Source organism: Eptesicus fuscus, chromosome 4, assembly GCF_027574615.1.
Source record: "Eptesicus fuscus isolate TK198812 chromosome 4, DD_ASM_mEF_20220401, whole genome shotgun sequence".
Classification (NCBI taxonomy): domain Eukaryota; kingdom Metazoa; phylum Chordata; class Mammalia; order Chiroptera; family Vespertilionidae; genus Eptesicus; species Eptesicus fuscus.
Genome location: NC_072476.1, coordinates 2,135,695 through 2,148,878, shown reverse-complemented (window position 1 = coordinate 2,148,878; position 13,184 = coordinate 2,135,695). Strand labels below are relative to the sequence as shown.

The following is a 13,184-nucleotide window of genomic DNA, read 5'->3' as shown; positions in this document are numbered from 1 at the left end:
AGGTGAGGTGCTCTCAGGGAGGAAAGAAGCATCTGTCAGTGAAGATGTCAGATTTTCACTTTTATAGTTCATGACCTATTTTGTACTTCTCATTGACAGGGGTGACTTTTTCTTACTTTGGAATGTTAAAAAAATGAGACTGAACCTTTGGCTTAGGAAATTCAGTTTACTTTGATATAAGGACACCACGGCTAACCAGAGTAGTTTATTAGATACCTGTGTGAAGATTGAGGCCTTGGACTAATGTAAGTATTACTCCTTTGCTTGGCCATGTTTTGTTTTGTGTACAGGAGTAGTGACAAAAAGGGGGAGAATTTAGAAGCCAAATATTATTCTAATTTTACCATGAAATCTCCCTCCATACTCATTATATTTCTTTTTATCACATTTACTTCTAAAGTGTGACATGGTTCAGGGGCTACTGTTCAAGCTTAGGAAAGTCAGGGCAGGAAAAAGTCTCAAGGTAACATTTACATGTTTAATTCTAGGCACCAGGAAATAAATCCTTTTTTTTTTCATGTTGCTCAAAACCTTAAATTTATTCTTGTTGGCATATCTCAGACCAGGTATCTTGTTTACAGTAGTAAGATCTGATGAGCTTTGGTGTAAAAGTAGGTAGAATAGCACTTTTGACTTGTTATACAGTTCTAGTCATTAGTTAGCAACACATAACAGGCAACTGAAATGCAGGTGGAATGCTAATCATACTAGTCACAACTCCAGTTGGTAGCAAAGGCCATTATGGTCTCAAGATATCCTCCCTCTGAAATATTAGAGATATGCTGATTCAGAGAGTGTTATGCCCAAAATCTAGAGCCACTCTGACAGAGAATTGAGATGAATGAAGAGAAGTTACAAAGAGACAGATGTAGTGGTTTTCTGTCTCAACAGAAATTCTCATATAAACCAGTAGGGATTAAATTACAGAACAACAGACCATTATATATAACAAATATATATATATATGTATATATATATACATATATATATATATATATATATATATATATGTTATATATAATGGTCTGTTGTATATGTATATATATAAATGGTCCATTGTATATATATTTATAAATTCTAGACAAAACTCTGGGATTATGTGAAATTGTGAGTGTTATTTACAGCAATAATTAATAATTTGACAAGTAGGGGCTATGATGTCCTATAACCCTACATGGTTTTAAAGTCAGTTCATAACTGCAACCAAATACATCTAAAGGTAGTACATGTCCATGTGCTTTCTATCATAGTCAATACATTACAAATAAATTATTTCCTGGTTGGTAGAAGATTCAAAGCTTAGAGCCTAAGATACAAACTAAGATGAAAGAGTTGTAATTCCAATTAGTACCAGTTAGATCTTGGTATAATTAAATGATACTTTCATCAAATAATAGAGATAGAAATATGCAAATTAATACTTTCTGGCCTAACATTGAGCCTTCTTTGAGTTGTATCAAAAATCTATGTTACTCACCTTCTTGCCTTTCATGAATATGTTGTACACTTTAGACACAATTTTTTGAAAGAGAAAGTTTTTCAATCTCCAGGATGTAGTCTCCAGACAAAAAAGCAAGAGGAGATAAAATAAGCCCAGGACAGCCAATGAAATCAAAAACTTTGCAATCCCTTGATTTCCAAAACTATAGATATTGTTCTTAGTAACTGAGGATAATAAAAGAGACAGCTTTACTTTAAAAAGTGATGCAAAGTCTAAGATGACACCAACTGTTAATACAGATTCAAAGTGCATTTTAAGTTAGATTTAGAGAAGTATGGAACATCGGTAGTAATTGTCTTAATACTCTATTTGTCTTATTTGATCTTCCCTGATATTTATAGTTATTATGAAAGTTTGCCTACCAATAATTTCTCTCTACTTTTTACCAGTCTTGACAGGAGATCACCTTACTACATAATAAATGTCAAAGGCCGAGCCTTTGTGAGAAGAATGCTTAGTAACTAAATAAAGCAAGCAAAATAAAGGTATTTATGACATACCTAACCATTATTATAGGCCACGCAGAATATCCTTAAAACTCTTATTTAAATACTTGTTTTAGAGTTTGGGGTTTTATACTCAGGAATAGAGTTGCTGGGTCATATGGTAAATTGTATGCTTAGCTTTTTGAGGAACCACAAAACTTTTCCACAGCAGGTGCAACATTTTATATTCCTACCAGAAATAAACGAGAGTAACAATTTCTTCATATCCTCACAGAACTTTTAATACTTTCGATTTTTTTTATTACAGCTGTTCAAGTGTGTGTGAGGTGATATGTTTTTTTAGGGAATACATTTGACATGTAACATTGTGTAAGTTATAAGCATGTTACTTTGATTCATTTATGTATTGTAATGATGGATGATGTAGCAATATTTATCACAATTCACCATTACAGTAAATTATTATTGTCTATATTCATTATATAGTCATGCATCACTTATTGACAGGGATGTATATATTCTGAGTAATGTGTCATTAAGCAATTTTGTCATTGTGTGAACATCACAGAGTGCACAAACCTAGATGGGATAGCCTACTATAAGCTAGAGTCCATTGCTCCTAGGATACAAACCTGTGCAGCATGCTGCATGAACGCTGCAGGCAGTTATAACATAACGGTCACCTACACGCAGCCCTATATTAAATGGAGCTTGAAGGACTAGAAGTTGTTTTGGGTGAGTCAGTGATGTGTAAGTGTAAAGGCCCAGCATCTCACTGTACACTCCTTTAGACTTTATAAATGATGTACACTTAGGCTATGCTAAATTTATAAAAAGTATTTTCTTTCTTTAATCATAAAGTAAACTTAACTTACTATAACTTTTTATTTAAACATTTAAAAATTGTAAAATACTGACTCTTGTAATATCACTTAGCTTAAACACATTATATAGCTGTATAAAAATATTTTCTCTGTTTATATCCTTATTCTATAAGGATTTTTCTATTTAATTTTAAAATTTTTACTTTTAAAATGTTTTTGTTAAAAACAAAGACATATGATCAATGTTTCTCTCTCGCTCTCCCTCTCTCTTCCCTTTCTAAAAATCAATGAACATGTCCTCAGGGGAAGATTACAATAATAAACCAAAACACAAACACACACAATAGCCTACGCCTACAGAGGGTTAGGATAATCAATATCACTTTCATATTTACATCTTGTTCCACTTGAAGGTCTTCAAGGGCAATAACACGTGGAGAAGTCATATACTGTGTTAACAATGCCTTCTTCTAGAATTTTTTTCGAGGGTTCTTCTTTTCTTCCTTCTGTAGTTTCCTTTTCTCTTGCCTCTTTAAAAATTTTTTAATTTAAATTTTATCTTGTTAATACTATTGCAGATGTCCCTCATTTCCCCCCTTTGCCTACCTTCACCATGCCTCCATTCCCCCCGTTACCTTGTCCCTCACCACTCTATTGTCTGTGTCCATGGCTGTGCATTCATTTTCTTTATCTAATCCCTTCACCTTCCTTTCCCCTGTTCTCCCCAACCTCCCTTCTGCCATTCTGTTCCAGGCATCCATGTTTCTGGATCTATTTTGTTCTTCAGTTTATTTTGTTCATTAGATTCCACACGTAAGTGAGATCATGTGATATTTGTCTTTCTCTGACTGGCTTATTTCACTTAGCATGATACTCTTTTATTCACTCATCTGCTGATGGGCACTTGGGCTATTTCCAGATCTTGGCTATTATAAATAAAATTGCTATGAACATAAGAGTGCACATATTCTTTCTGATGGCTGTTTCAGACTTCTTTGGATATATTCCTCGAAGTAGGTTCGCGGGGTCAAATGGCAGTTCCACTTTTAAGTTTTTGAGAAAACTCCACACTGTTTTCTATAGTGGTTGTACCAGTCTGCATTCCCACCAGCAGTGAACTAGGGTTCCCTTTTCTCCACATCCTCGCCACCACTTGTTTGTTGATTTATTGAGGGTAACCACTCTGACAAGTATGAGGTGGTACCTCATTGTTGCTTTAATATGCATCTCTCTGGTAATTAGTGATGTTGCACATCCTTTCATATGCCTATTGGCCATCTGTATGCCCTCTTTGGAGAAGTGTTTATTTAGGCCATTTGCCCATTTTTTAATTGGATTGTTTGTCTTTATTTTGTTGAGTTGTATAAGTACTTTATACATTTTGGAAATTAACCCCTTATCATATGTATAATTGGCAAATATGTTCTCCCATACAGTGGGTTCCCTTTTCATTTTTTAAAAAATATGTTTTTTATTGATTTCAGAGAGGAAGGGAGAGGGAGAGAGAGATAGAAACAACAGTGATGAGAGAGAATCATTGATCAGCTGCCTTCTGCACGCCCCCTACTGGGGATTGAGCCCACACCCCAGGCATGTGCCCTTGACTGGAATAAAACCCAAAACCTGGGACCCTTCAGTCCGAAGGACAACACTCTATCCACTGAGCCTAAGCAGCTAGGGTTTCCTTTTTATTTTGATGCTGATTTCTTTTGCTGAGCAGAAGCTTTTTGTTTTGATGTAATCCCATTTGTTTATTTTTTCCTTTGTTTCTCTTGCCCTAGGAGATGTATCAGTGAAAACTCTGCTATATGAGATGCCTGATATTTTGTTCCCTACGCTTTCTTCTAGGATTTTTATGATCTCAGCACTTACATTTATGTCTTTTATCTATTTTGAGTTTATTCTTGTGTATGGTGTAAGTTGGTGATCTAGTTTCATTTTTTTTGCATGTATCTGTCCAATTTTTCCAACACCATTTATTGAAGAGACTATCTTTACTCCATTGTATGCTCTTGCCTCCTTTGTCAAATATTAATTGAACACAATGGCTCGAGTCAATTTCTGAGGTCTCTGTTCTCTTCCATTGATCTGTATGCCTGTTCTTGTGCTAATACGAGACTATTTTTTTTCATTTTTTTTTTTAAATTATATTTTATTGATTTTTTTACAGAGAGGAAGGGAGAGGGATAGAGAGCTAGAAACATCGATGAGAGAGAAACATCGACCAGCTGCCTCCTGCACACCCCCTACCGGGGATGTGCCCGCAACCAATGTACATGCCCTTGACCGGAATCGAACCTGGGACCTTTCAGTCCGAAGGCCGACGCTCTATCCACTGAGCCAAACCGGTTTCGGCTCATTTTTTTATTAAGGTATTGTATGTGTACATATCTTACCTTTGCCCCCCCCCCCCACACCCCACTCCCATGTATGCCCTCACCCCCCAGTGTTTTGTGTCCATTGGTTATGCTTATATGCGTGCATACAAGTCCTTTGGTCGATCTCTTATCTCCCCCACCTCTCCCTAACCTTCCCCCTGTACTTTGAAAGTCTGTTTGATCCTTTACTGTCTCTGTATCTATCTTTTTGTTCACCACTTTATAATGTTCTTTATTATCCATAAATGAGTGAGATCATGTGGTATTTTCCTTTCATTGACTGGCTTATTTCACTTAGCATTATGTTCTCCAGTTCCATCCAGGTTGCTGCAAATGGTAAGAATTCCTTCCTTTTTATGGCAGCATAGTATTCCATCGTGTAGATGTACCACAGTTTTCTGATCCAGTCATCTGCTGATGGGCACCTAGGCTGTTTCCAAATCTTAGCTATTGTGAATTGTGCTGCTATGAACATAGGGGTGCATATATCCTTTCTGATTTGTGTTTTTAGTTTCTTAGGATATATTCCTAGGAGTGGGATTACTGGGTCAAATGGGAGTTCCATTTTCAGTTTTTTAAAAAAAATATTTTATTGATTTTTTTACATTGAAGAAGGGAGAGGGATAGAGAGCCAGAAACATCGATGAGAGAGAAACATCAACCAGCTGCCTCCTGCACACCCCCCACCGGGGATGTGCCCGCAACCAAGGCACATGCCCTTGACCGGAATGGAACTGGGACCTTCCAGTCCGCAAGCCGACGCTCTATCCACTGAGCAAAACCGGTTTCGGCCATTTTCAGTTTTTTGAGAAAACTCCATACTGTTCTCCACAGTGGCTGCACCAGTCTGCATTCACACCAGCAGTGCACGAGAGTTCATTTTTCGCCACATCCTGACCAACACTTGTCCTTTGTTGATTTGTTGATGGTAGCCATTCTGAAAGGTGTGAGATGGTAACGCATTGTCGTTTTGATTTGCATCTCTCAGATAATTAGTGACGTTGAGCATGTTTTTATGTGTCTCTTGGCCTTTCTTCTGTCTTCTTTTGAAAAGATTCTATTTAGGTCCATTGCCCATTTTTTTATTGGATCATTTATCTCCCTTTTATTAAGTTGTGTAATTTGCCTGTAGATGTTGGAGATTAAAACTTTATCAGTGATAACATTTGCAAATATGTTCTCCCATACAGTGAGCTTTCTTGTTTTTTGGTTTCTTTTGCTGTGCAAAAGCTTTTTATTTTGATGTAGTCCCATTTGTTTATTTTCTCTTTAGCTTCCATTGCCCTAGGAGCAGTATCAGTGAAGAAGTTCTTTTGGCATATGTCTGAGATTTTGCTGCATGTGGATTCCTCTAGTATTTTTATGGTTTCCTGTCTTATGTTTAAGTCCTGTGTCCATTTTCAGTTTATTTTTGCGTATGGTATAAGTTGGTGGTCTAGTTTCATTTTTTTGCATGTGTCTGTCTAATTTTCCCAATACCATTTGTTGAAGAGACTGTCTTGACTCCATTGTATGTTCATGCCTCCTTTGTCAAATATTAATTGAGCATAGTGGTTTGGGTTGATATCTGGATTATCTATTCTATTCCATTGATCTATATGTCTGTTCTTGTGCCAGTACCAGGCTGTTTTGAGAACAGTGGCTTTGTAATACAGTTTGAGGTCTGGTATTGAGATCCCTCCTACTTTATTCTTCTTTCTCAGGATTGCTGCGGCTATCCGGGGTCTTTTTTTTATTCCAGATGAATTTTTGGAGAGTTCGTTCTATGTCTGTGAAATATGCCATTGGTATTTTAATGGGGAGTGCATTGAATGTGTAGATTGCTTTGGGTAGTATGGACATTTTAATGATGTTGATTCTACCAATCCATGAACATGGTATGTTCTTCCATCTGTTTATCTCTTCCTCTACCTCTTTTTTTCAGTGTCCTGTAGTTTTCCACGTATAGGTCTTTTACCTCATTAGTTAAGTTTATTCCTAGGTATCTTAATATTTTGGTGTGATGGTAAATGGGATTGCTGTTTTAGTCTCTCTTTTTGAAAGTTCATTATTGGTGTATAGAAATGCCATAGATTTATTGGCGTTAATTTTGTATCCTGCTTCATTGTCTATTTCATTTGTTAAGTTGGTTAGTTTTTTGATGGAGTCTTTCAGGTTTCTTTATGTGCAATATCATGTCATTTGCAAATAAGGACAGCTTTACTTCTTCTTTTCCAATTTGGATGCCTTGTATTTCTTCTTCTCGTCTGATCATAATGGCTAATACTTCCAGTAGTATGTCGAACAGGAGTGGTGAGAGAGGGCATTCCTGTCTTGTTCCTTTTCTTAGAGGAAATGGTTTTAGTTTTTGCCCATGGAGAATGATGTTAGCTGTGGGTTTATCATATATAGCTTTTATTATGTTGAGGTATGATCCTTCTGTTCCTAACTTGTTGAGAGTTTTTATCAAGAAAGGGTGTTGGATTTTGTCAAATACATTTTCTGTATCAATTGATATGACTATGTGATTTTTTTCTCTCAATTTGTTTATGTGATGTATCACGTTTATTGATTTGCGGATATTGTACCACCCTTGCATTCCTGGGATAAATCCTACTTGCTCATGGTCCCCTGTTTAGCCGCCTGGCCCCAGGCTTTTGTTTGCCGGATGCTTTTTGATGTCGGCTTCAATTTCCTCCATAGTTATTGTCCTATTGAGCTGTTTAGATTCTTCCTGATTGAGTTTTGGAAGGTTATATTTTTCTAGGAATATGTCCATTTCCTCCAGGTTGTCCAGTTTGTTGGAATAGAGTTGTTCATAGTATTTTTTAACAATCCTTTGTATTTCGGTGGGGTCTGTTGTTATTTCACCTCTTTCATTTCTGATTTTGTTTATTTGGGTCCTCTCTCTTTGCTTCTTGGTGAGCCTGGCTAGAGGTTCATCAATCTTGTTTATCCTTTCAAAGAACCAGCTCTTGGTTTTGTTGATCTTTTGTATTGTTACTTTGGTCTATGTCGTTTATCTCTGCTCTGATCTTTATTATTTCCTTCCTTTGGCTTACACTGGGCTTTTCTTGTTGCTCTCTAACTCTTTGAGTTGTAGGGTTTAGGTAATTTATTACTATTGTTTCTTGTTTTTTTGCAGTAGTCTTGTAGAGCTATGAACTTCCCTCTCAAGACTGCTTTTGCTGTGTCCCATAGATTTTGGATTGTTGTGATTTCATTGTCATTTGTTGCCATGATGTTTTTTATTTCTTCTTTGATCTCTCTGGTAACCCGGTCATTGTTTAATAGCATGCTGTTTAAACTCCATGTGTTTAATTTCTTTGGATTGTTTTTATTGTAGTTGATTTCCAGTTTTATGCCACTGTGATCTGAGAAGATGCTTGGTATGATTTCTGTCTTCTTAAATTTGAAGAGACTTTGCCTATGTCCAAGCATATGGTCTATGTTTGAAAATGACCCATGTTCACTTGAGAAGAATGTATATTCTGTGGCTTTGGGGTGAAATGTTCTGAAGATGTCAATTAATTTCATCTGGTCTAATGAGTCATTTAGGATTGCTGTTTCTTTGCTGATTTTTTGTTTAGAGGATTTGTCCAGTGGTGATAGTGGTGTATTAAAGTCTCCTACCATGAGTGTATTGCTGTCAATCTCTCCCTTGATTTCCTCCTGGAGTTTTTTTTATGGATTTGGTTGCTCCTGTATTGGGTGCGTATATGTTTACCAGAGTTATTTCTTCTTGTTGGATAACTCCCTTTAGTATTATGAAGTGGCCTTCCTTATCTCTTGTTATGTCCTTCACTTGGAGATCTAATTTGTCAGATATAAATATTGCTACCCCAGCTTTTTTTTCCATTTCCATTTGCCTGAAAAACCTATTTCCATCCCTTCACCCTCAGTCTGTGTGCATCTTTTTTTCTGAGGTGGGTTTCTTGTAGAGAGCAGATATATGGGTCTTGTTTTCTTATCCAATCTGTTACGCTGTGTCTTTTGATTGGGGCATTTAATCCATTTACATTTAAAGTTATTATTGATAGGTACTTAATTGTCACCATTTTTATTCTTTACTCCTGTGATCCTTCTTTGCTTCCTATATAATTTTTAAAGCAGACCCTTTAGCATTTCTTGCATTGCTCGTTTGGTGGTGATAAATTCCCTTAGTTTTTTTTGTCTGTGAAACTCCTAATTTCACCTTCAATTTTGATTGATAGCCTTAGTGGTTACAGTATTCTTGGATTCAGACCCTTCCTTTACATGACTTTGTATATTTCATTCCATTCCCTTCTGGCCTGATGATTTTCTGTTGAGAAATCAGTTGCTAGTCTGATGGGTGTTCCTTTGTATGTAACTTTCTGTCTCTCTCTGGCCACTTTTAAGATTCTTACTTTGTCATTGGTGCTTGCCAGTTTAATTATAATATTCCTTGGTGTTGGTCTTTTGGGGTTCATTTTGCTTGGGATTCTGTGAGCTTCTTGGATTTGTGTGGGTTTTTTTCTTTCCTATATCAGGGAAGTTTCCTGTCATTACTTCTTCAAACAGGTTTTCTATTCCTTGTTCAGTTTCCTCTCCTTCTGGTAGCCCTATTATGCTGAAGTTGTTTTGTTCTGTGTTTTCCCAAAGTTCCCTTTGGCTCTCCTCCTGCTTTTTAATTTTTTTTTCTAGAAGCTGCTCTACTTGGGTATTTTTTCCCATCTTGTCTTCTAGCTCACTGATGTGGTCCTCTGCTTCTTCTAGTCTACTCTTGATGCTTTCTATTGAGTTCTTTACAGCAGCGATGTCATTTTTCATTTCTTCTTGGTACTTCTTCATTTCCTCTTAGTTCTTACTCATATTGTCAAATTTGTCTTCCATTCTTTTCAGCCACCTTATGACCATTTCTCTGAATTCTTTTTCTGACAGGTTGTTTGCCTCTATTTCATTTACTTCCTTTTCTGGTGATGCCTGCTTTTCTTTCATATGCGGGCTGTTTCTTTGTCTCCCCATGGTCTCTCTTCTCCGGATGTCTGGTTATGTAGTTCTCTCTCTCTTTATCCCAGGTGAAATATGACTTTTCTGTGGTGGGGTGCAGAGCTCCTCTGAATCTGCGTGTTTGCGCCAATTGGGCACGGTATTCTGGGGCTCGCAGCTGTTCAGTGGTTGCCACAGTTGTAGCTTTTCACGAATCCAACAAGATCCACTTTCCCCTTCAAGATGGCGCATTCTCTGCATCCGAGCCTGCAGCTCCGGTAGAGGACACAGCATCAGTGGGGGCTGCCTGGTCAGGGAACCCCATCCAGCAGTACCCCACTTTCTCCTGGAGCACAGCTGTCCCTTAACTCGCCATCAAATATTCCCCGTGCGATCCTCAGCTGTTATTTCTTTCTCCTCCCAGACAAGACTCGTCACCCGTCTGTCTATTCCGCTGCCATGTTTTTCCCTCAATACCAGACTGTTTTTATTACAGTGGCTGTGTAGTATAATATGATGTCTGGTACTGTGAATCCTCCAACTTTGTTTCTCTTTTGTAAGATTGCTCTGACTATTTGGGGTCTTTTTTGGTTCCATATGATTTTTTAAATTATTTTTTTCTACATCTCTGAAATATGCTGTTGGTATTTTAATAGGGATTGCATTGAACCTATACATTGGTTTGGGTAGTATGGACATTTTAATGATGTTAATTCTACCAATTTATGAACACGGTATATTCTTTCACATGTTTATATCTTTCTCTATCTCTTTTTTCAATGTTCTATAGTTTCTGAGTACGGGCCTTTTACCTCCTTGGTTAAGTTTATTCCTAAGTATCTTAATTTTTTGTTGCAATGGTAAATATGTTTGTGTTTTTAATTTCTCTTTCTGAAAAATCATTATTGGTGTATTCAAATGCTGACAATTTCTGGGTGTTAATTTTGTATCCTGCTAACTTCCAAATACATTTATTAAATCTAATAGTTTTTCAGTGGAATCTTTAGGGTTTTTCTATGTACAATATCATGTCATATGCAAATAATGACAGTTTTACTTCCTCTCCAATTTAGACACTTTTTATTTTTTCTTCTTGTCTGATCACTGTGATCAAGTCTTCAAATACTATGTTGAGTAAGAGTGGCGAAAGCAGACATCCCTATCTTGTTTCTGTTCTTAGGGGACATGGTTTTAGTTTTTGCCCATTGAGTAAGATGTTGGCTGTACATCTGTCATATATGGTCTTTATTATGTTGAGATATGACCTCTCTATTCCCACTTTGCTGAGAATTTTTATTTAAAAAATTGGGTGTTGAAAAAAATTGGTGTTGGATTTTGTTGAATGATTTTTTATTTGTCTATACAATCAGGTGATTTTTGTTTTTCAATTTGGTTATGTGAGGTATCACGTTAATTGATTTGCAATTATTATACCAGCCTGGCATCCCTGGAATAAATTCACTTCATCATGTTGTATGATCTTTTTAATGTATTGCGGGATCTGACTTGGTAATATTTTGTTGAGGATTTTTTAAATTAAATTTATTGTGGTGACATTGGTCAACACGAACATTTAGGTTTTGGGTGTTGGTTTCTATGTTACAAGACTTGTATATTGCATTGTGTGCCCACCACCCAAAGTCAAATCTTCTCCTGTCACCATATATTAGGACCCCCTTTCCCATCCTCCCTATGACAACCCCCATACTGCTGCTTGTGTTCATGAATTTCAGTTTTATATTTCATATATGAGTAAAATCATATGGTTCTTAACTTTTTCTGACTTATTTTACTTAATATTCTCAAGGTCCATCCAAGTGGTTGCAAATAGCACTATTTTATCCTTTCTGTGGCTGAGTAGTATTCCTTTATGTATGGACCACATCTTCTTTATCCAGTCACCTATCGCGGGACACTTTGGTTGTTTCCATATCCCGGCCATCGTGAATAATGCTGCAATGAACATAGGGGTGCATATATCTTTGTGAATACATGATTTCAAGTTTTTTTTTTTCCTTTGGGTATATATGCAGGAGAGGGATTGCTGGGTTCTATGGTAGCTCTAGTCTTAATTTTTCGAGGAATCACCAAACTGCTTTCCACAGTGGTTGTACCAGTCTACATTCCAACCAGCCGTGAGTGAGGGTTCCCTCTTCCCACAACCTCTCCAACACTTGTTAGTGCTTGTCTTGTTGATAATGACCACTCTAACAGGTGTGAGGTGGTATCTCATTGTAGTTTTGATTTGCATTTCCCTAATTACCAGTGAGGTTAAAGATATTTTGCATTTCCCTAATTACCAGTGAGGTTAAACATATTTTGGCTGTTTATATGTTTTCTAAGGAGAGGTATAGTTTCAGATCCTCTCCCTACTTTTTGATTGGGTTGTTTAGTGTTGAGTTTTATGAGTTCTTTATTTTGAAAATTAAACCTTTTGTCAGAGATACTCTTTATACAAATATCATTTCCTTCTGGTTGGCTGCCTCTTTGTTTTGCTGTCAGTTTCTTTTGCTGTGCAAAAGCTTTTAAGTTTGATAGCATCCCATTCATTTTCTTTTGCCTTTACTTTTCTTGCCCTTGGGATCAAGTTCATAAAATGTTCTCTATGACCTAGGTCCATAAGTCTGGTATTCATATTTTCTTCTATGTAACTTACTGTTTCAGGTATTATATTTAGGTATTTGATCCATTTTGAATTAATGTATATGGGGACAAAGATTCATTTATTTGTATGTGGCTTTCCAGTTTCCCAGCACCATTTATTGAAGAGACTATCTTTACTCCATTGTGTGTTTCTGGCTCCTTTGTTGAAAATTAAATGTTTTTAATTCATCTTTATTTGCCAATTCATGTCCATAAAAATGTGGTTTTATAGATGGACTCTCTATTATGTTCCATTGATCTGTGTATCTGTGTCTCTGCCAATAGCATGCTGTTTTGATTATCGTAGTATAATTTGAAGTCAGTTAGCGTGAGACCTCTGGCTTCATTCTTTTTTCCTCAGGATTGCTTTAGCTATTCAGGGTCTTTTTGGTTTCATTCAAATATGATGATTTCTATTTCTTAAAAAAATGACGTTGAGATTTTGATGGGATTGCATTAAATA

At 36.5% G+C, this 13,184-nt stretch overlaps 1 protein-coding gene across 7 annotated transcripts in view; it reads right to left on the bottom strand.

Moving 5' to 3' along the window:
* LOC103296290 (phospholipid-transporting ATPase ABCA3-like) overlaps positions 1-13,184 on the bottom strand; it is a 451,749-nt gene that overhangs the window by 22,937 nt on the left and 415,628 nt on the right. For all 7 annotated transcript variants that reach the window (XM_054714397.1, XM_054714395.1, XM_054714398.1 and 4 more), the window contains one exon: positions 1,478-1,665. In XM_054714397.1, coding sequence (XP_054570372.1) covers positions 1,478-1,665 — 188 coding nt within the window. The remainder of the gene's footprint in view (positions 1-1,477; positions 1,666-13,184) is intronic.